The 24,212-nt window shown below is 42.9% G+C and overlaps 1 protein-coding gene across 2 annotated transcripts in view; it reads left to right on the forward strand.

Moving 5' to 3' along the window:
• The first annotated feature begins 3,239 nt into the window (after positions 1–3,239).
• FAM219A (family with sequence similarity 219 member A) overlaps positions 3,240–24,212 on the forward strand; it is an 822,575-nt gene continuing 801,602 nt past the window's right edge. Inside the window, exon 1 of one of the 2 annotated variants that reach the window (XM_069626835.1) lies at positions 3,240–3,649. In XM_069626835.1, the coding sequence (XP_069482936.1) occupies positions 3,590–3,649 (60 nt within the window). In that variant the 5' untranslated portion in view covers positions 3,240–3,589. The remainder of the gene's footprint in view (positions 3,650–24,212) is intronic. The other variant, XM_069626834.1, reaches the window with a different exon arrangement.

Below are 24,212 nucleotides of genomic sequence, written 5' to 3' on the forward strand. Positions count from 1 at the left end.
CGAGAAGGACCTACACAGGTTTGAGATCCATATCTTATGAAGCCTTCCCGGGACAACCAAAATGATGTCCGGTCAGATGCTTAGCAGCATATGAGGATATAACAAGAGAAGTAAGATCTCCAGGAGTATCCCAATTATTGATACCAATTTGTAAACCATTTAAAGCCATTACACCGGCTACCATAGCCAGATGGCTTAGATGGGTGATGGTAGAGGCAGGCATTGATATAGTGAAATATAGCGCCCATTCAACTAGAGGAGTGATGGCTACCAAGGCTTTCAATGTAGGTGCCAGAGTAGAGGACATTATGAGGTCGGCAGATTGGTTGAATGAATCAACTTTTAAAACTTTCTATTTCAAACCTATGGAAAGTGCAACATCGTTAGTGGTGAGTAAGCTTTGAACAAGCATAATCAGAGCCTTCGTTCTTGACATACAATTCAGATTTTCAACACATTTGTTCCAGAAAGTCATAATTCTATTAAAGACACGGAGGCGATGGATTATCCCACCCTATCAATCGTAATAATGTAATGTATTATAAAATACTGAAATGTTTACAGGTTTTTTCTATAATTAATGAAATGATGCATGATGAATACAATAAGATGGTAAAGTTGTGAAATGCACAGGAAGAGAGTGTTAATACTTTGTGGTTGGATTTACGATTGTCCCACCCTTGTTTTGGTTTACAGTCACCTTTCTAATTTATGTTTCTATAGGGAGAGTGGCAGACAACAAGCAATCTTGGAATTAAACTAGGATTGGCATGGAACGGACAGAATTACAAAAGTGCACTGGACGCAACCTCGACTGGACAAAGAAAGAGGAGGAATAGAAGGAGGACAGGAGGTTTTAAGGACTAAGGACATGTTGATTGGCTGTAAATGTAACATGGCCAGTTTAAGGACCAATAAGAAATGAACTACAAAAGACTCAAAAAACATGATTATGGTAGTTTTATTGGTTTTTGTGTTACATGTTTATTGGTTTGTTCTTTGCAGCTGATCAGTAAAGTTGAGAGAGAAGCATAATCCTTCGCCTCCGTGCTTTAATAGAATTATGACTTTCTGGAATGAATGTGTTGAAAATCTAAATTCGTGAGATAGCGAGATGCAATAGTTCAAATGCTTTAATCACAAGAAATAAAAGTCCTACAATGTAGTTTGAATCAAAAGCAGGGAAGACAAAAAACGCTCTCATTAAAAAACTGTGTAGTGCAGACTTTCTATCGTGCCAAGCGAATAGATTAATAAACTGCTTGTAAAGTGAATAAATAACTAAGACTCGGCAGTAGCGAACGAAGGATGAGAAAGCCCTTGGCGTTTACGCCGGAGGTCGCCTGGAAGCCTTTCCTGAAAAGTGCACTTTATAAAAGTGTCGGGTACATCGTCTGTGGATAACTAGTTCTCTAATGAAGAGCACATGCGCCATTAAATTCCCAGTCTAACTACTAAAGAATACGGTCGAGCCATTCACCATACACCGAAAGTGCACCAGCAATAGCCTATGAAGAAAAGACATGCCAATTGTCTTTACCAGTGACTAGAGCAGATGGGCTCACCGTAACTGGCCCTAAACGAGTTAATATCCTTTCCTGCATCTTGGGCATATAATTGTCATACATGGCAACATTTCAACCCACCTGTGCGGGAGATGACCTCCGAAAAATCAGGAAACAGAGATTTTCCCATAGGAATTTATTGGGCAAAGATTCATTTTAGGAGGGAGAACGTGAAAAATAGCATTATTTTTCACAGAAAAATCGTGAGCCTCCCGCCTAAATCGGGAGGTTTGGCATGTATGTACTTTGCCCGCTTCAATTTGCATACTTGCCAACCCTACCGATTTAGGTGGTAGGATACCGCTTTTTAAGCAGTCCTACCGCCTACCGATTTTTTGACACCAAATACCGATTTTTTTGGTAAAAAAAAAAGATTTTTCTTTTTTTTTACATTTTTTTTTGCCCACGCCAGCTCGGGGGAGTCTTTCAAGGGCACCCCCGACCTGGCGTACCGGGAGAATGCCCGGCATGCAGGCTTTTAATGTCAAAGGCACCCAGGGCGGTGGGGTAAAAGCGCCCCTCCGCCGCAGGTGCCTTTGGCAAAAGGCGCCATTAGCCCCACACCACGCCAACTCGGGGGAGTCTTTCAAGGACTTCCCCGAGCTGACGTAGCGGGAGAAGGCACGGCATGCAGGCTGTTAATGTCAAAGGCACCCACGGCGGTGGGCTAAAAGCGCCCCTACGCCGCGGGTGCCTTTGGCAAAAGGCGCCATTAGTCCCCCACCACGCCATCTTGGGGGAGTCTTTCAAGGACTTCCCCGAGCTGGCGTAGCGGGAGAAGGCGCAGTATGCAGGCTTTTAATGGCAAAGGCACCCACGGCGGTGGGCTAAAAGTGCCCCTCCACCGCGGGTGCCTTTTGGCCAAAACGCGCCATTAGCCCCCCACCATGCCAGCTCGGGGGAGTCTTTCAAGGACTTCCCCGAGCTGGCGTAGCGGGAGAAGGCGCAGCATGCAGGCCTTTGATGTAAAAGGCGCCCATGGCTGTGGGCTAAGGGCGCCCCTCCGCTGCGAGTGCCTTTCACAAAAGGTGCCATTAGCCCCGCACCACGTCAACTCCGGTGAGTCTTTCAAGGACTCCCCCGAGCTGGCGTGATGGCAGAAGGCGTGGCAGGCGCCTCATTGTCATTGAATGCACGCGCAGCGGCGGGCTCATTCAATGACAATGGGCTGCTGACGTGCCCTATTCCTATCATTACCTCCTCGCCTGACTATTTTTGAAACTTTAAGATTCCTACAGATTTTTGGTCACAGAATGTTGGCATGTATGAATTTGGGAGAAGCATACACATTGCCCTTTTATAAGAGCCCCCACCCTACTTTTGCCTGTGGCCTCCTCTATGCCACCCGAAATGTGATTCCTGGAGACGACACTACCTACTGCTAGTCACAACAAAAACCAGATAAAACTGTCAAGACTCCCTTTTTTAACCAACAACTTATTTCATCAGGTTCTTCATTGCAAGTCAATGGGGAACAAGTAACTTGTCTGCCATAAATGAACATCTCCGCTTGGCTGTCCTCAGACCCTAGAATGAACTGTGTTTTGACGTGTCCTATCCTTGCTATCGATGTCCTTCTTCTGTGTCTATAATTTGCTGCATTGTCCTTTTACACTGTTTACAGCACGGGCTCGCTGTCCTTTTTTTGTGTTTGCGGCGTGCCTGAGATTTTCCTCGCCCTTCTTTCCTCTTAGCTTGCCACCCTTGCCCTTCTTCCAGCTTACATAGGAATTGCCTCTGCAAGGGGGGGCAGCAGCAGCAATGCCTACCAGGGCTTCATAATTATAGCTTTCATGCCGGCCCAGCTCATGTATAATTAAGAAAAGACCCGGAAGTGTAGTTTGTTGAGTCACCGCTGCTCTGCCGGCAGAGGGAGGAGGAGGCTGAGAACAACAGGGCAGGAGAGGGCGGTCCAATTGGAGGAGGAGGAGGAGGAGGCATCTTCGGCAGCAGCAGCAGCAGCAGCATCCTCAGCATCCCCGCCCGGGCAGAGCCTCCCCATCGCTCCCCGGACCGCCGCAGACATGATGGAGGAGATAGACCGGTTCCAGGTGCCCACAGTGCACGCGGAGATGCAGCCCCTGGTAAGGGCGTCTGTGATGGTAGAGCACTGTCATGACTCGCACATCTGTCCAAAGGGCGGGGCGTCCACTCCAGCTCATACACCTGTCAGGGGGAGGAGGGGGCGAGGGCTACATTGGGCTTATACCACTGCCTGTCTGTGTATCAGGCGTGCAACCATTGAGCTGGCTGGGTCTAATGCACCCGCCTCCCCCTGCCCCAGAGAGGGGGGGATAAGCCTTTCCTAAAACCAGTGTCTTTAAAGTATTACTGCGTTTGTGCAGAAACATTTATTTGCACAAACGCTGCACAACTTTTAAAGCTGCTAGTTTCAGGAAAGGCTTTCATCACCACACTGCATTAAAAAATGTAAATGCATACAACAGCCACCTCCCCACGGATGCACGCGAACATATAACAACGTTATGTGTTTTTTTCACATTCGAGGGGAGGGGGCTGATGTGCACACTTGTTTTTTGTTATGCAAAGAGTCGAGGGGAGCCTTTTCTGAAAGGGTGGTGCATGTTGGCTCACTGTGTATGTATCCATGTGTGCAGGGAGTGCGTATGTAATGTATGCATGAATGAGTGTGATGTATGGGGGACTGGAGGCGCATGTACATGAGACTATGTATAGTCAATGGGATGTTTACATGAGTGAGTGAATGAATTGTGTGTGTATAGATATGTGTGTGTGCGCTTATGTGTAATGCTGCATAGAGGACAGCTGATTCTAGTGGGTCGGAGAGGGGCGGGTGGGGAAAGGGGGATAGGATATATGGGCTCCCTTCAAGACAACCCTTGTGGTCGAACAGAGGGGCGGAGCCTCTGTTTGCCCCTCCCTGTTTCTAAAGTGGCCCCACCCATATGTAGGCTCCGTTGCACTCGTGCTGTATATTCTAGAAGTGCCATTGACACTTTGCAGCACCCGTGCTTTTCCGCTACTACACAAACGTGATTTCCTCAGTCCATCTCAGGTATTTTACTGTACTCCTATTTTGCAATCCCACATTCTCTTATTCCACCACTTCATACACCCTTGTTCTCCACTGTTTTACACCCTGCTCCTCCCCGGTGCAATTCCTCAATATATGTTTCCTCTTCCGAGCCTCCACTTTATTCGCAACACCTTCTGCAGCACCGATTGACCTATTATCAGATCTACAATAAATTGCCTTGTTATTTTTAAACTTTTCGTCACCTCGGCCCCATTCCTATCGTCTGCTGTACCGCCACATCATTCCTCTCCCCAACCTACCCCAAACTTTTTTTTTCTGAACTGCTCCATTATTGTATATTACCTTTTACCACACTCCCTTTTCCCATTCGGACTACCATGTGGTATTCGTGCACCTCCTCATACTTTCAGTGTTTATCGCCACATTCTCCCTTACCTCCCGAGCGCCTCGCCATTCTCCCGTGCCCCTTCAGTCTCTTTTTCCCTTGCCCTCTTTATTCCTAATCCCTAATTCTTTGTACCCATCGCACACCTTGCCACAGGCGTTCTTACCCATGGCCCACCACCGCTGTCTCCTTTACCGCCTTCATGTTCTTCTTTGCCCCCTGCTCACCTTTTTGTTTTTACTACAAAGTGTGACAATGCTGACCCCCTCTTTATGCACTTGCAAACATTTTGTCCTCACTTCTCATTATTCACCCTCACAACCGCACCCCACCCCCACACATGCACATGGCACCTGAATGATGCCCCTTCTAGTTACTCCTTGCTACCTGGGGTGCTTCGTGTGTACAACTTATCATGTCCTCATATTAGAAACGAGGTTATCAGGGTGATGGGCGAGTCCCATGTACGTTTCAATATGCCACCCTAGTTTGGTAGCGATTAAGTGTCCTATTCCCATACACATGATGTGCTTGGGGAGGCGTGCCACCTTCTTGCTTTTTAGTATTTTGCGCCTGTGCCTAGTCGAGGTTTTGGGGCCTCCATCTCCTTATATTCTGGACCCGGTCGCCTTATAATGGGGCATGCATGTATTTGCTTAGCTGACTGAGCGCACCTAGAATCCCTGCAGAGATTGGAGGCGGTGGGGACGCTGGTGAATGATGACGGGAGCGTCCTCCCCTCGGGACGGAGAATGCTGCCCCCGCTCATTTTCTCATTAGCCCTTTTCATTTGCATTTCTTCCAGCTCTTATATTCTTCCCTTTTTTGTGTGCCTGCCTGCGCGTTTTGCTGGCTCCAGCCCCGTTCGCTTTGCTGCAGAGCTGGAAGCAATGTGCTTTCTTCAGACGGGAATTCCTGTTCTGTTGCCCAGTCAGGGAATGATGTAATCGCCGCCCCTCCTCCCTGCGTGCTGAAGTAAGAAGCTGGCACAGGCCTCCAAGGCAGGGGAGAGCAGGGGATGCTATAGTCAGTGAGACCACCACAATGACGCATCGCACCAAGGGCTCCTCCCTCTGTTAGGTGCTGTGCCTACCTGTCTACAGAAAAAGAATCGCATTTTCCACATCATTGTGCAAGCATCCCTAACTATTCATATTTTATTAGCATTGTGAATCATAGTTAGCACCAAAATGATATTGCATCGTTTAATACTATTTTTGAACATTTTAAGTGGCTACTTTGCAATTGTGTGATTTACTATGACCATTCTGTCCTATTCATTGTAAAGAGACCCTTCCTCTATTTTGCTGTTCCCTCTCTTTTTATGTGTATGGTGTGAGCTCATACAACCTGATCTGTGTATTGCATTTACACACATGCATTTCTGTGCATGCGAAGAGGCTTACTCGTGTGTTTACATTTTTGCAATTCAGCAAGAAGCAGGCAGCTTCGGGAAGTCCATCCTCCTGCCCTCTCTTTTCACGGGGTCTTAAAGGATACCTATAGGAAACTCGATGTGAAGGTGACGTCAGTCTGCTGTACTCTGCTTTGTTGTTTTCATGTCTGCGTTACCTCGGGCTCCCAGAACGAGCTCTGGATAATTGATGCTTTAGGACGCTAACGCGGGAGGCCGCCTTGTAGCCTTATTGCATGCATGACATTTCCCAGCACTTCTGTGATGAGTAATTGCCACAGCGGCTCTGATTTTCATTTGATGGATTGGTTCTTGTTATGGAGGCCGTGAGGCGGGAGGAGCTGCTGTGATTGGAGGACATGTAATGAAATGATCACGGGTCGCCTCTGTCAACTGTGTGTTTGCAGTGCCTGCCTGTGCACTAAGGGAGTTCTTTCAGGAAGGTGTCTTCTAATTCGTTATTGCTCTAATTTGCGATGTGATTTTGAATGTTGCACAGTAAAAATAATCGTGCAACAAATGAAGCATTGTGAAAACGATGAGGTGAAAAGTCAAAACCTTTCTGGAGGAAGTATGGTGATAACCAGAGCCGGGTTGGTGTGGCACATGAAGACATAGTGGGGTTGAGGGCAGGGGATCCTACCATTTTGGAAGTATATCTTGAAGACTGGAAATAGGTAAAATAATGCATCTTCCCTATTATTTTCTTAGTTGCTTAATAAGCAAATTCTGTGCAAATGTATGCATTAGTTTTTAAAATACATTTTTTGATTTCTTCTTAATTCAGCAGTGCCAGAAACACCCCAGCACCCCATTATTTGCACTTACCATTTTGCTGCCGGGTGTTGTGATGAATTCCCAGGTCTCTCACGCTCCCACGTCGTTTACACGTGCCCCACTTTTGTCCAGGCCTAGTACCTCAAGGTCCTATCATTGTGGAATTCGCTCTCAAAGCTCATCCAAAGTCAACCAGGATCCCTAGTCTAGCAGGTGCAGATCATAGACCATTTTTAAAGCCAGCCATATGTGTACACACTTAACACATTTTCGTTCCTCTATGCAAACTCATTATTCTTATTTTCACTTTGAGCGGCAAAAATGCCACTTACCGTTGGTACAGCTGCTAATGCTTATTTTCACGAGCACCATAGAAATCTCTCCCAGTACATGAACTACCAAAGCAACCATGCCAGCATTTTAATGAAACTGTTTTTGGCTTGCACATTTCGAGTGCACCCTCAAATTCCCCTGTAACACCCACCATACGCCTGGCATACATTCCATATCTTAATAAGGTACAACCTCAAATTCCCCTTTAACGCCACCATACGCCTGGCATTGATTCCATATGTCAATAAGGTACAATCAGAAAAGTGCAGTTGCTGCCCTCTGAAACCTAAAATTCCGCTAAAATGTGCTTAATTGAATTTTCTTGTAGATCTATAAATGCATATGCAGTCATGCACGAAGTACTAGAGTGTTGGAAGTCAGTCACACGAGTGCCTTTTCTTTAGGAAGCTTCCTGATGCATATATGCCAGACAATATCTTGACTACAATCTATGGCACAACTCACTTTAAAAATATGGTTAAAACTCCTATTTTTAGGAAATTGAAGTATTTGACCCCCAGCAAGAGGAAGAACCATGTCACCATATTGCCCACCGACCAGCCAACTAAACTGCTTCTGTGTGTTTAAGGGTACTCCTTTTCTTTTTAAATTTCTGTATGTCTGCAGTGCCAGGGTGTTTCATGGCAGCCTCAAAGCAGCAGCAGCAGATGTCCACTATATAAAAACAAGGAGCGAGGGAAAGGATGCAGAGGAGATCGGTGTATTGTAGTGATGTACCAGGGTAACCTGGCACAGTGACATGGCCTTCCGATGCACATACAATATTTCATAGTAATATAAATCGCAAACACAAATGAGCCTTCCCTGATAACCTGGAGATGTGCAAAAGCCACATGTGAACAACTGGATCCAGTACAAAGAGTTTGGACATGGGCAACTGGGAAATTTAGCAGGGCACCTTCAAGTGACAAACATGGGGCTACAGTTGTGAATTTCACTGCAAGGGCAGCATATCCTTAGTTACTCCGCGCCAACTACAAGATATAATTTGGTATTTGAATGCTGTGAAGTATGTAAATGTATGCTTTTTTCATTAAACACACGTGGTCAATGGTCCTAACCTTAAAGGCCCTTCCACACAACAGTCATTGCTTGCTCCTATTGATACTATGAACTGTCACTCTTTCCATTCAACTTCAAAATGAATTTTATGAGACATAACAGTTTACCTACGAGTATGTGCATTTTTTCAAAATGTGTAAATAATATAAAATGCCATCTTTCCTAAAGAGAAACTTAATGGGCTCCCTTCTCCAAATGCATGCTGTACCTTCTATAAACACTGACCGAGTAGAACGCTGAATCCATCTGAAAGGTCAATGAAGTTGATAGTCTACAGATGAAGCAGTGCAATGCCCTATAGCTTCTTCTAAAATGCACATGCACCACAAAGGCACCTTGATGCTTCAGCTGTGTTGTCCAAAACCAATATGAAAGAAAGCAAATTGTTGTTGCTGAAAATATCTATAATCGTCAATATCTCACTGATGTTGGGAGTGGGGTTATAGAGACGGCATTATTGTTGGTCGATCTACATACTGCCCATTTCTTAACCAGATCGTGGAGATGTTTACGTTTTCTGATTTTTGGATTGCACGGATAGGTAACGTACACCATTCTTTTTTCAGGACCTACATAGTCATTATCTAGTAGGCAAAATGCTTTGATATGATATGTCATTTATAACGCGCCTGTACACAAGTGTTTCTTGCAGTCCATCTCTTGATTTACGGCAGCCAGCACAAATGGGGGAGCAATAAATCAATATGGTATCTTGGGTATTTTAATAGTCTGCATGCTGAGTTTTTTAAAGTCTGGAGATGTCACATATCTTCTTTTTTTTGTAACTTAAACCCAAATTGACCAATTTACCTTTCTCAGTCCTTGAAGAAAAACAGGACTTTAAGAGCCTCATCTGCCAGAAGCCTACTTGGGCACTTTGACCACATGTTTCTGATCCCGCAAATGAACAATTAAGATCCTCAGTTTTCTGACCTGAGTGGCTAGCTCGGAAGCAATCCCATGGGCTACAGGACAGAAAGATTGGTTCTAGATCATCTTTGGCTGGCCACCCCAAGTCTTATTTCAGTTTTTGTATGATTAAGGCTAATCTGTTTTTTAAATACTCTAGCGTCCTCCAGGCATACAATAGCACTTTTTTTAGTCTATACTATGAGTCGCTGTCAGGTTTCAGCAGTACTTGTATATCATCCGCATACATCCTTGCATACTATATGGTGAAATAAAACTTATTCTGAAACCCAGACCTCTTCACGACTTTGCAGAACACTCCGATCTAGGTGTGGTCTACACATCTGTCCATTGTATGGTGGAACGGAGCATACTATAAGACCAGGGCCTCCATTTCCCCTCCCCCCGCCCCACATGTAGGATCACCAACAGCACACCACTTCTCCCACTCTCCTACTCCCCCTCCACCCGACTGACCCTACCCACCCTCCTTCATGTTTACAGATCCGCCAGAGCGCCTGGGAACCAATTCTGTTGGTGACGGTGCGCTATATACGTACCTTGAACGTCCACATATGTGTAAAATTGCAAGCGGAACAAATGCTATATGTTAACCAGTGACTGTAGGTGTTAATTAAAAAGATCCATTGGGTCTTGACATTGTCTACGTTTTCCAAAGCCTTTCTTTCCAGGCCTGGCTTTCCCGCTGCAGCAAGACACCTTTCTAGCCACTCGCTTCCTTTCCTCGGCCTCCTCCATTGCAGAAGACACTCCCACAAACCCCGTTCTCTTACTGCTGCCAGCTTCTGCTCCGTTTCGTCACAAGACTCGCACACTTTACAGTTGCCTCCTCCAAACCCCACTCTCCCCCGACTTCTCATAATCTTCCTCCTTCCCCTGTCGGCAACTAGCCTGTGGAAAAAGTAGACTATATGGATTCAATAGCAGATGAAAGAATGCCAACACCTTTGAGACAACACAACTTGCACAAGTGGATTAGGTTTAATTTTCATATAAGCGGTGTGCTGTTGCTGATATATGATCAAAGACACTTGAATGCCAAGTTGGTAATTCCTACACTTCTTAGGTGACCAAGAAGGATTGCTTGGTCAACTGTATCGAATGCAGCAGAGAGATTGATCAGTTATGGCCCCTATGCCTCATTGTTTGCCCTCCATCTTTTATAGAACTCCATGGAAATAACTTCGACTTTTGTCCCCATTCCTGGGCTATACCCCGTCTGAAATGAGGCAGGTATGATTTGAGTCAATGTGAGTTTAAAGTTAATGTGCCACAATGTAGTCCAGCTCCTTACCTAATATGCAAGATGCGATGCCAAGGAATGTTGTCTGGATTGTTAGAGTCAACGTTCTTTTTCTTTAATCTGAAGGTAAATTACCAACTTGAAGGGTCTGTTAAGTGATTGATATAATGGGAGAATAGAGTGGATGCTGTATGTTTCATGATTCTTTTCAAGCAGCAGTCTGCTGGAGGGCACTGATGATTCGGCTATTCCTTGTCCTAGCTCATCTTCTCTTATATTTCAGAAGGATTCTAATTCTTCTGCCAACTTCATCTAACTGTGTTTCTATCATCACTAACTTTGTCAGAGCTTTGAGAACTTTGATAAGAAAGAATTGGTTGATTTCCTTGAAAGTGTATTTGCAGAGCTCCCCATTACTTTTGGTGCCTTTTTTTTTATAGATTTTACTTTCAATTCTTTGAAAAGTTTTGTCAAACGTTGGTGTTAATGTAGTCATCTGCATTACTCCAGAGAAGATTTATTGGTATGTTCTGCTAAAAAAACCCGGACTGCTTCCTTCACTCGGAGCATTCTCCCCTACTGACTGCCCTTCAATTAATAGCTCCCAGCTACCTGTTTTGGAATGTTGCCTTCATAACGTTCTGCACTAACAATGCTCTATAAAGTGCAATACAAACCAAGGACACCACACACTTCCCACCTTTATTAACTGTATAACAGAATCATATGCCCCAAAATAACTATTTACATTGTATGGCATGGTAGCAATGGACAACGGTTAGTTCCCTACTGCCTAATCACCCCTGAACAATGATTATGTCAGGGGGACTGATCATTGCCGACCGCTCGCCTACAATGCTCTTAACTCCCACATCTCACAGCCACCACTATGTTTAAGTACTAAATCTTCATATCGGATGTTATCACTTCCTTATACTTTCTTAATACTTGTGCAGGACTAGAAAACTTCACCACACCTTTTCCCATTTTCTTGGGAAATGTTAACCCGACCCAGTGTTTTTGACAGTTTTTCTCAATAAACTGTTTGCTCATCTTATCCTGTTGTGCCGCCATATTTTCTCGTATTATCTCACCACTCACATACAGCTAATTTCTGATCTCCATCTAGGGAGGCACAAGCTTAGTATGACCCACCCTCACTCACATTACTTCCAAATGGTATAACATCTGTTGACTCATGCTTGGTAAAAATTAATGCTACTATCCTCCATGCAACCACATACTTCCATGTTTGGCCACAGCTGTTAGCCATTCCTACGCCTTCCATGATCAACCCATTCACTCTCTCAATGGCTCCATTGTATTGTAGGCGATACAATGATGCCTTCTTATGAGTTATGCCACATCTTTGTAAATATTTCTCCATATCTGTGCTAGTAAACTGCACCCAATTGTCAGATTAGATCTCTTTTGTGATTCCTTCCTTGTCAAAGATACTCTTCAAGAACTTCACAGCCACTCTTGAAGATATGTCAGTGACATATTCATTTTCAACCCATTACTTCAGTAAAATGTTTTGGTAAATTGTTCACATAAACCTGGGTTTCCTGCATCACCTGGAACTTTTTCCCCAACTGTCTACATTCCCAGCCCCCAGCAATCCACGCTGGAATTCTGCCTTGATCACGTTCTGCACTTGCAGTGCTACAACGAGTGCAAGACGTACCAATGACGCCACCGTTGGCCTCTGGGGAAAAATTAGGATGTTTGATTCTTTTCTTTTATTTCTATAGTTCCCACAGCTTCTTTTAGTTCCACCACGTTGTCTTGAATTTTCAAAATGTATTGGTTTCTTTTTATTTTTCTGCATGGCATGTTTTGCTGTGGCTAGTTCGGATGTTAACACTCAATCAAGCAATGTTTTTTTTTCACTGCAGATTTTTTATAATTATATTTTTCAAAGATTCTAGTGTTTACTAATAGTGCCACTGTGGGTGATCATTTTTAAATGGCTGATTGGTTCTTGTAATTAATATCAGAATACCCATGTGATCAGTTCTAATACGGTTTTACGGTTTTGCGTTTCTTTCACTGACAAGGAGTTTGAAGGGAACACACCATCTAATGTGTGGCCAGTTTGATTGAGAGGCTGTTTTTGCTATTGTAGGCAGATTAAGTATAGCTAAGTCTTCTCCCAGTGCCTGAAATATCAGGTTAGTTTGGTCTTCTAGCCAGACATTAAACAACACTTGTATTTCAATATTGCTTGCATGTTGTAGATAAGCAACATGTTCAAGCCATAACCCATAGAAAAGATAGCAGTAATTTTTAGCAAAAGCGTTGCATTTTGAGTGCAAGGTATCTGTATCTTGTACCCTAAAATGGAATTCTGTATGGAATTTGCTGATGCACTGCTTTTATATACCCACACTGCCCATCCTCCTTGGTCTACCTTTTAGCACTGCATTGCAAACATTAGGAAAATGTTAGGTGCACCTTGGTTAGTTTCGTAAAACTATGTTTCTGTAATAAGTGCATTGTTTTGATATCCATTCCAATGCTGGGTACTATGTTTGGTTTGAGCCATAACCCCACGTACTGGACCTAAATCCTTGTGAGTCTCCCATTCCAGAATCTTTTAATGTTATGGGTATTGACACTGGTCTTTACTGTGTTCAAATTAATGTTCTGCTGTAAACCATACATATATATTGCCTATCTTGTTATGGATTTCTGCCCTAATCTCTGATCGTGCCAAAGGAGCTTGCCTGTGATATGCCGACAGTACGCCTATTGTGCGGTAGCTGCACCCGGTTTTAAATGTGCGTCAGCTGGGGGGCAGTATTCAACCTATGTTGTTTTTGCACGGAAAGTTTGATGGTCCAGCTCTAGTCCTAAACCTTTTAATAGTACAATTTGTTGAAATGTCAATAAAACCAAAGGTTAATATATTTATTTCCAGATTATAATATTTGGGCATTCTCTTTATCCATGCCATGAATGAAGCAACTATCCTACATACAATAAACATGCAGATTACTTTGTATCTGTTAGTGCAGCACCCCTAGTAAAGTTCTACTAGTTATGCAGATTAGCTTTCCACAAATCATTTTAATGGGACAAGTAGATAAGAAAAGGTAAATGAAAGCTACTCAGCTTTCATTAGAAGCTGTACTCATGAAAGAAATCTGACAGCACCAATGTACTTTTGCAGATGTGCATGTCTTGTGATGTTGACCACCATTCCCTGCATGAGTCTGGAGAAGGTGGGGACATCGCCAAGGCACTGGCCTTATGTATACATTGAGGAATGCCAGCCTCTCCTTTTCAAATTTGTATAATTAATCTTTTAGCTAAACCAACAGCCAAAACTGAAAAAAGAAGAATGAGGACTCAAAAGCAAAAACAGAGAGGAGCTACAATCGCTACGCTCACCACAAGAACGATAGACCTATACCAAGAGCACACATACAGCCACTGTACAGATTAAAGCTGTCTCTGCCCAAAGCCTAACCTGCCCAATAATCCCCTCTATGAGAACATGAAGAGTTCATGGGGAATAAAACTTGAGATTCACCGGTTAACATGTACTCGTCCACACCCAAAGGGCCACTGGTTTAGACAAGATCATCTTATTCTGTAAGATGAGTGTGCAAGAAAGTAGGGTCAGCCAGAGACCAGCTACCAAGATAGAGGTTTGCAACCTGTGGTTATCCAGATGCTTTGCGCTAAAACTTTCATGATCCTTTAACAGATCATGGGAGTATTAGTTCGACACATCTGGTGAGCCAAAGGAATTAGTATTTTGCACTTATTTGAAGAACGGGGATGGTTTCAATAAGAAAGGACTTCCACTTGGCATAGCATTCCCCCAAAGGGTGTCGGCACAATTGGAAAAATGAGGATGTGAAACCTGAATTAGGAACAAAACAAGAAACGGGTCACTTACACAAATAGCATCAACCTCAGCAGGTGGAGGGCGAGTGATGCTTACTAAAAAGGAATACTGTAAAAATATAAAAGAACTAGTGCAAAAGCCTTTGTACATGGGCTAATGTGTGTAAAGGAAGAGATTTTCAGATTGTAAATATATTATGTGGTGTATTTTAACGTAATTATGTTAATTAAAAAAGAAAGAGAATTTTTTTGGTTTAAGATCCTGCTCCTTTTACGTGGAGGAGTAGTAACCTCAAAAACAATCTCTCAGAATCTGTTGAAACTTCAACATAGTACATACTCCCAATTGTTGTATCTGCCCCTCTATTGTTGTAACTGCTCCTCATTGTCTTGGATTCCACTTACGGGTTTTGGACTCAAATATATAATGTTGAGGGATGTCAGAGAAATACAATTCACGTGCAGCTTGATTTAAAGGAGACATAAGATCATGAAATAAAGTAAATTGATGTAAAATAAAGTTTTAAACCGTGCCTGGAGAATATTATTAATGGAGTAATACAGACCAATGCAGCTAATTAATTGTATGTTATCATTGTTGAAATATACATTTTGTTCGCCTGCAAGATGAACTTTGTTGGTTTGGTATGCCATAAAGGACTGGTGTTCACACTACGCAATCACCATTCAGATCACCCAGGGCCCAACAAACCCTCCCCCAGCATACAAACGGAGGACTCATCCAAGGGCATGTTAGAACTGTCCTTTGTTTTCCATAACAGACAGGGATCATGCAGGAAATATTTCTCCAGCAATCGAAGCTCCTGAGTCACAGGCTTTTGTTACATTTTGACATCACAAATCAGGTCTCTTCCCCCAAAAACCGAAGAAACCCGCCTGATTGGGTGATTGGGGTGGTATCACCTATAGCTGGCACATATAGAGGTTATTCTACGGGCCCTATCATGTCAGGTGGCTTTCCTGACCCTTCCCCAAAAAACTATCTATGACATTGTTGCAGGGTCGCAGGATTACCATTGGCCCTTGCCCTCTGCCATCCAACTCTGGATTTAAGTTCCCTGATTGGCTGGAGCTGATCTCCCCAGGCCTGGGACCCAGCTCTGTTCTCAGTCCACCTTTTCAAGGTGATGAGAGACTGTGTTCCCACTGTTGGCGTCAGTATTACCATGTTGCCTTTCAGAGTGCTTGCAGGGTTGAAATGTTTCTGGCTTTCTGGTCTGCAATTAGTGAGGATTTATTCCACTGTTTTGCAGGTGGCTCCTTGTCTCTGAGTTTAGGAATATGTTGCTCGTCTCTGACCTTGGCTGCGAGCCCTGGCGCTTCGTGCAGCCTAATTCTGCTTTACTTCGACTTTCGATCTGCGGCCTGTGGCTTCATGTAACTCTAATATAGTTAAGGTATAATTGCTATATGTCTCTTTTGTGCTATTCCTCTTATAGGTTAGTATTTCTTTCAGGTTCCTTATACGTTCCATATGGTAAGTTGCAATAAGCTGCTGCAAGCTTGCTCTGCATCTCTTGTTGCCTTGTGTTTCTGCGTTTGGCTAATGAGAAAAAATATAAAAGCTTTCAACAGTATGTATCTGTTCTCGATCTACAGAACTGTGTAAGCATATTCTTTGTGTGTGTCCATGTAACTTCATGAGAGTATGCTTCATGGCTAACGTTACTATGTCGTGGTGTCTTGAATCATGTCAGCACCGCAGGATATTGGTTATTAGTCGATCATGTCCATTGAGGCGTCTGGATCCATAATCATGGTTGGGGCCCCTGTATCCATGATGACATTAGCTGGATAAGGTTTGAATGACTGTCTGAGAGAATATCTGTTCCCATATGTATTTGCCACTGTTCTTCCTGGTGGCTGTCCAAACAGTGACTGGCAGCTTGCACCTCTGACTCTTCTGGCTGGCATGTTTATAGGGGTGAAGGGGGCATTTCGGAGACCCTTGCATCAACTTGTAGTCTTATTGTTGTATGTGTAAGGCAACAGCTCCCTCTAGCAGTGATAACGGGCAAAGCGGGCAGGACGGCTTCAGACAAACTCACATCTGGCCTTTTTATTGTAAAGTATATGATTACATGATTATTTAGCACCGGTGGGAGTGGCGGGGTCAGATATGGAGGATAGGGAGAGAGTTTAGGGTACCCTATCTTTGGCCAGTAGGTGAACTTTAAACCAGGCCTTAAAGAGATCCACAGTCTGACTAGTGTAAAATGGTGATGGGCAATGGGCTCATATGGAGTGGGCGAGTAGGGAAAAGGAGCAGACATGAGAGGAACCACGTGGGTGCGGGACAATGAGGCCAAATGTTGAGGGAAAGCCGATCCAGTCGGCCTCGTACCTAGGAGCTGATCAATGAGAGCGATATAGTTTAGGAGAAGGAACCTGAAAAGAGTGGTTGTGCATGGAGAGCCATGTAGCATGATGTCAGTAAGTAGAAATCGAGGAGGATCCGGGTCAGTGGTAGACAGTGCAGGAGGCGAAGCTGAATACATTGTGTAGTAGTATGAAGGATTAGAGGAAGGCCAAGGAGCAGGTTCAAGCAGTAGTCAAGTTTGCTGAGCATGAGGGAGGTGATTAAAGCCTTTGTAGAGTGATGAGTAAGAAGTGGACCCATTTTCCAAATTGTTGGCAACGTTAATACAAGAAGCGGAGGCAGTGGTTGGGATGAATTGTAGAAGTTGGAGGTTGCTTTCAGATGACCCCAAGGTTGTGAGTCCTTGGTGAGGTAGTAGGAGGGTCAGTCGGGAAGGAGTGGTGAGAGTAGGGGTGACATTAGAAACTGAGAGAAAGATGACATTCAGCAGCGAGCCATCCAGTGGCGGTTTGTAGTGAGACAGCTGGTAGTGTCTTCTGTGAGCACTGGAATGAATGAGAGAAAGAATGACGATATTTCAGTGTTGTCAGCAAAGAGGTGCTAGTGAAAGTAATGGATAAGACAAGTCTAGGGCAGAGGTATAGAGGGAGACGGGAAAAGGTCTGTGGAGGACTGATCCAAGGGTGATGCCAACAGGGAGAGGGGTGGGTCCAGAGGTTTGTGAGTTCCAGGGGATATCGAAGGAGTGATTTTCCAGGAAGGAGGTAGGACAGGGGTCAACTAGGAGATCATGTATCACAAACATTTTAAATCGAGTCTGGACCTGAGCGAGTGGGGAATGGGCAAACCCATTCCTAGGAGAAGCCCTCCTGTTGGATGGGTGCCCCACTGGGGACAATACACATTTAAAGATCCATTCAATTCTTATTCAGAAGTGATTGGGGGTTTCCAACAGTCCAGGAGTCTGAAGGTAAAGAATGTGGGCCAGGGTTTGGGTGCTCTATTAGTATCACTTGTAACTCTATTCATATTGGAGCCCCTGGATGAAAAAGTAAAAACACACAGTTCAGTGTCAGCAGAGATCACTGCAGAGACCAGAATAACAAGAGAAACCTGAGTTCGACAGAAATAAGACTTTGGTGCAAGTGGGAGATAAAGATATGAAATAAAAGAGCTGATGGAATATAGCAACACAAGCAAATGACCCAACGCTGTTCAGATGATGGGGAGGACAGAAGAAGCAATTTTAGTATGAACTTAACAGAATAAGCATTGCTAATAGTGATGGGTTTGACTTTTCTATAGGACATTGCAGGGAATTCATTACTTACTTTACTGTCTATTGGTATTCTTGGGGCCCAAATACAATCATCGTTTTCTCTGGTTCCTGTATGATAAGCCAGTTATTGCTTTCCGTAGTCCTGGTTTATCACGCCTTATCCATGGAGTGCAGTTGAATGAGTTGGTATGAGCATTATTGGCCGCGTATTGTGTACCTAGGCTGGCAAATTGAAAAACAAATGCTTTCTTGGCTGCTGCAAACCTCTGCTCTGTCTGTGGTAACATGCACTCCACAGCAACAGGCCACTTTGCTTGCAGGAGGATAGACACAGTACTCCATGTTTAGAATGCGAAACTGGAGACACCAAGTAAAGTCAATTGCCTTTGGCTGATATATGTAGATTACATCAGGTAGCAAATGGTTGCATCCCCACGAATAAGCCAAAACTAAAAGCGAATGTTTCACTGTTCAAACGCTAACATTTTGCTGTGAGACAGTTATGTACCGAGACACTGTGCTACATGACACCTCTGCTTGGTGCCATTTCTATGAGTTTTGATGCAAACCAACAACTGCTGGAGGGGATTGGTCCATTAACCAAAGTAGACTAGGTCTTCATCCAACATGAACAGCTCTGGCATTCAGAAGAAACTATATAAAAGAAACAGCACAACACTAGATCACTGGCACTCTTCAGCCAAGTGAGGTGCTGAAGGTTCAAGTTTACCATACAGCAGCGCACAACGAATACAGATGCACTACCTGTGACCTGTCTAAAATGTCAGGTTACTGTCTGACCTAGAAGCACCTCCAAGGGACTGTCAAGGATTGAAGGTATAGGGCTGGCAATAGTGACTTTATGGAATAAATGACCTAATGTGACCACAGTGCCAGAATACCAGCAGCACTGTGGAGGTGGTCCTGGCTGCAGGCTTCATCTCTCCAGGGATCAGGGTGTGGCAATCCAAGGGGGAGGTTTCTGGGCAGCAATCTTGCAGCATTATTCTCTAAGAGTGGCAGGCATCTTCATGCTGAAGCGTCACGTGAATGTCTGCTCCTCTGTAAAAACAGCCAATTATAGCTCAGGCCTCACTGATGCAGTGTGTACTTCATGCTGGTCTTGCCTACAAACACAGACAGCACTTGTCAAGTTTCAAATGTAACAAAATTGTAGGAAAAAACATCCCACTGCAGATCTAGTTCTCGGTGGAGCTGCGCCAGTAGCGGGTATGTCACTAAGCCACTCAGATCCACTGCTGTTGTAGGTCACAATGATTGATTGAATCGATTATGTTGGTAATTCACCTAGCACTGCTGCATGCTACAGTTTGGGAGATTTTGTTTAATGACTCAAATTTAATGTATTGCTGTGGGCACATATTTGCATTGATGATCCCTTTTCTATCTGTGGAATATATCTACAGGTCGAACAGTTTATTCTTTTTATGGAGAAATATCCCTGATCTTCCTAAAACAATCCTAAACCAAAATCTAGGACAAGAAATGGCCTGTTTTTAATTGGAATATTCTGTTTTATTGAGAATAATGAATCCGGAATATAAAGGTGGTCCCCTAACTTTCATTGCTGGGGGAGTCGCCCACAATGTTCCACGTAAGCACAGGCACTGCTCTACAGAAAGTAAACACAACCTGTCTGCTAATATCTTGCTTATGTTTACATCACACTAAAATGTCCACCTTCCTTTTCATAATCACACCAACATCCAGAAATAGAGTAATTCAATAATAAACTACTATTGTAGACCAAAATCAGATTTTATAATCTCTGTACATACTCAAACCTAAATGCTTCTATTTTAAACAAATAACTCAGAAGGAACAGTTCAATAATAAGGAAACCTAATGCTGTTCTACACTTATTGAATTATACCAGCTATGGTGTCCAATAGGCAATTAATAAGTTCCTGCTATTTCACAAAATAATTTCCCAATCATTTTAATTAAAATAACAATAATTTAAACAGTTTTCACATCCGCTCCAGAGACAAAGCTATTTTTTGGAAGGGACTCTAGTGACCCAATTGAAATATCTGGAAATCACTATCGGGTTGAAACATTATTTTTTCTTATTCTTTTTTTGGGAGGGAAGAACACCTTCATATCTTAATGGGTCACACACACATGCTAAACATTAAAGTAATAGGACCATGGAAATCCTGAATTTTTAATGTATTTCTTATTTTACGCATCGTTTACATGAAAGCCTTTGTCCTTGATACATACATCTGTGTCCATCAATCTCTTTTAATGGCTTAGCCATAGAGGTTTATATTTGGGCCTGTTTTACATAAAGCTGATCTCTGCATAACAACCATTTCCGAGTTAAAACTAAGTTGACCATTTTGAGGGTCCTTGTGAATGCAAAATGTGTTTTAACTCGTAATGACCATTTGATAAAGTGTAGGCATATCAACAAAGTAACTCCATACACATGCAACTCAATCTATCAGATAACTTGTAATACATATTCTATTATCTCCTTTCAGACTACTAATGTAAAAGAGCACTGGAAAGCCCTAGTTCTAGCAGATCAGACAGGCCGGGCAATCCTGCATCCAATGACAGAAATAATCAAAGTAAATGGCAAAGGCCTGTTTCATTAACCATCCATCTAAAACGGGGACAGCAGTAAGCACACACGTCTCCTAAGCTCTCTTCCACTCCAGTACAAAACAGTAGGTTATATAAATCAAAAATATATCACAACTGACGTCCTACTGCAATCTTGGTTAAAAAAAAAACTCTGGGTTGATGGGATTGGTCAGGGGAATTGTCTACATATATGATATATAGGGGTTAGTCTTTCACTGGATATAGCTATCTGATGGCCCTACCTTGGACCACGCCGGAATTGATACAAGTAAGAAAGACATCATCTTAGCCACAAATAATTGGCTAAAAGTTAGAGAACTGCATCCTATTGAGAGTTTCGGGGGCGTGAACTCGAGGAACTGCATCATCCAATGAAAAAAGAAACCATCCATTGTTTCCTAGGCCTCAAGCCAGGGTATCTAGTTTTGAACTTGGCCTTGTTCGGAGCCTCTCGTTCTTGGAATCTGTGGGGAGTCGATGCACGTGTCTGGAGCTTAATGAATGGACACTGTTCTCCTATTATAAGTCACGTGTTCCGAGTCCACATTTTTGAACTATTGTGCTCAGCATTTATTAGGATTTTAGCTCTTATTAAAATGGGTGCAATACTTTGTTTAGTCACTGGAGACTTGGACGAGCTATTCCTCATGCAGGATTCCGCTTCTCATTAATAGGCAGTTGGCATTTAAAGAATATGCCTAAAGCTTGGGAATCTTCTGTTCTCTTTGGAGCCATCCAAACCTCCCCTTTCGCCGTAACCTTGGAGTGGGTTGTGCAGCCACTGTTGGTCCTGCAAAGGTCTGTATTTTACGTAATTTCAGTGAATCGAATCTCCCTGCAGCTTCAGAGCTTCTCATTCATTCTAACGTGGCTTTGCCGTTCATTTTTATTCAAGATGGCCACCTTTTACTGTTGCAGTTATACATTTAGCAAGCTAAATGTGTATATCATTTGTCTTGCGTATAGATTGATTATGGTATGTTAGTCATGTCTATATTGTACAGGCAATATTCTTCATGTCTAACTGTACGTTTTTACTTAGTGTCCTCGTTTCTTCATGGTGAGTGCATATATGCTTCATATCTATTCTATCTTCGTGTTTCAGTTTAGAAGTGATGTCACTCGTCATCTTCAGTTACAGCATATTAATTTCTTCTTGAGTTTACATATGCATCTCTTCTTCCATTGTTCCAGGATAAGGTTTGGTAGGGTTGTCTTAGTGAATAGCGCGGCAGGGGAGGGGCAGACGCCATAAATTAACTACTCTCATTTCTATGGTATGTAAGCGGGGCAGTGGCTGATATAATGAATGACGTATCCATCTGCCTTTCAACACTAAAATATAATTTGTGTATGTCTGCATGCTTTTCATGCAGCAAAGCTACTTAAATACTGAAACTCCTGGAATTCACTAATTTCGTTTTTCAAATAAAACACTTGTTCTTGATTGTTCGCTTGAATGATACTTGATTGTTCGCTTGAATGATACTTGATGTATGCATATTGTGACTCTATTTCAGGTTTGATGAACTAATTCCTTTGTGGATCGTTGTGTGGTAGGTTAACATCAGAGGTACTCCGTTGCCTTAAAAATTGTCGAATATGCCAAAGGTAACTTGTAGCCCACTTTAGAGGCTCATGAAACCAGGTATATCTTTTTATGGCAAAAAATACTTTCCCCATAAAAATGTTCCCCCGAGTAATTTCTGAAGTTTGCTCATTATTACCACAGAAAGTGGAAATTACACTTTCAATCCTTGTATGGATTACTTGTGTTTTTTTCTCCACTTAAATACATGTTAGTAGGTGCAGTATAGATCAGGTTAAATCTTTCCATTTAAAATGCATTTTTTAGTCAACTAATCTTTGTTCTCAACCATGATTGAAGTCCGCCAAATTTAGCATTCAAGGGATGTGATCAGATCTGAAAACTCATGTCAAATTTGGCAAAGTTTCATCAAATTTTCATACCTAAAATGATTGCAAAAACGATATCCATAGAGACCGAAACCATGCTTTCACACCCCGTACCTATATATTGTCTTATGCACAGTGGAAAAAAAATCTGAAAAGCGTATACTTAACCCTGATTTTATTTTATTGACCCTTTCGGCTTGTTAGGCCTTTCGTGACCACCAACTACAAAGAGCAAAAACATGTTTAAATAAAATACGATTTTACAATGCAATACCCTGTCTTGCAAAGATTAAAATGTAAACTACATCATACATAACCATCTAAGACACTATTAAAAGGCCACAACCATAGCCTGCCTTATGAGTAAGAACTACCTACTGGGGAGAGAAGGAAGAAGAGAAACCAGTCTGTGACTTCCTAGCTCGCAGCCCAAGAAAGGTAAATGCCAGAACGCCTAGTGCTTAGAAGATGCTGATTTTGTTTTTATTTTAATTTTACGTTTCTTACTTTTTTGTTTTTTGTTTTTGTAATGCTCTCTGTTGCCAGACCCCATAGATAAATCTTGTGGTGGCTTGGCTAATGTTTCTATCAAAGTCAAGCAGAAGAAAAGACAGGAGGGCGATTGAGTCATCTGCAAGGCCCTCTTTCCTTACGAGGGGCTTAATGCTATAAGACCGTAGAGTCAAAAACTGGACAAATGAGAATGTAATGGAGCAAGTTTTCCACCTCTGCCTCGCCCATTTTATTTGTTGGACTCAAGCCATTCCAATTGGTATGGGCTAAAGTTGTTAGAATATCCACTCTGGCGAGAGCAAAGATACGTCTGACCAGGGGGTTGGTAATGATGGACAGAGATGGTTGGTGGCCTCCTCCTTTATTTATTTTATATACTGGTCATTTATATAGTGTCTATACACTTAATCAAAGCGTCCAACGCAGGGAGGGTAAACGGCTAGACAAGGATTAACATTCTTACTAAGCATTGGGATGTTCAGAATGGGCAAGTGCAATGCGTTTAGAGGTACAATCTAATACAGGCGGAATACAAAACTGTTACAATTTATGACAGGAATAATTGCATGTGTCTGACGGCTGTTACAAAATGCAAGAGCTAAACATGAAGAAAGGAGGGGGGGAAGAGGGTGTGTGGGACAAGACGCACAAAAACATAAATAAGTGCAAGAGACCTAGAGAGGAGATTGGGTGAGAAGGTGTTTTGCTTTTCTGACCAGTGTAATGACTACAGAACCGCTCGTTATGTTACACAGACTAAAAGTTCTTGGACATGGGAAGGCAATAATACACACTTAGAGCAGCAATTGGAATATAATTGGCTCTTTACAGGCCCTTTATTCACACACTATAAGAAGACAAATAACTAGTTGAATAAATGCAATTAGTCATACATATAAGTGGTTATACAAAAACACGCAAGCACGGATAGTTACATAA

This window comes from Ambystoma mexicanum, chromosome 6p, assembly GCF_040938575.1.
Source record: "Ambystoma mexicanum isolate Mex_15411 chromosome 6p, UKY_AmexF1_1, whole genome shotgun sequence".
Taxonomy (NCBI): Eukaryota; Metazoa; Chordata; class Amphibia; order Caudata; family Ambystomatidae; genus Ambystoma; species Ambystoma mexicanum.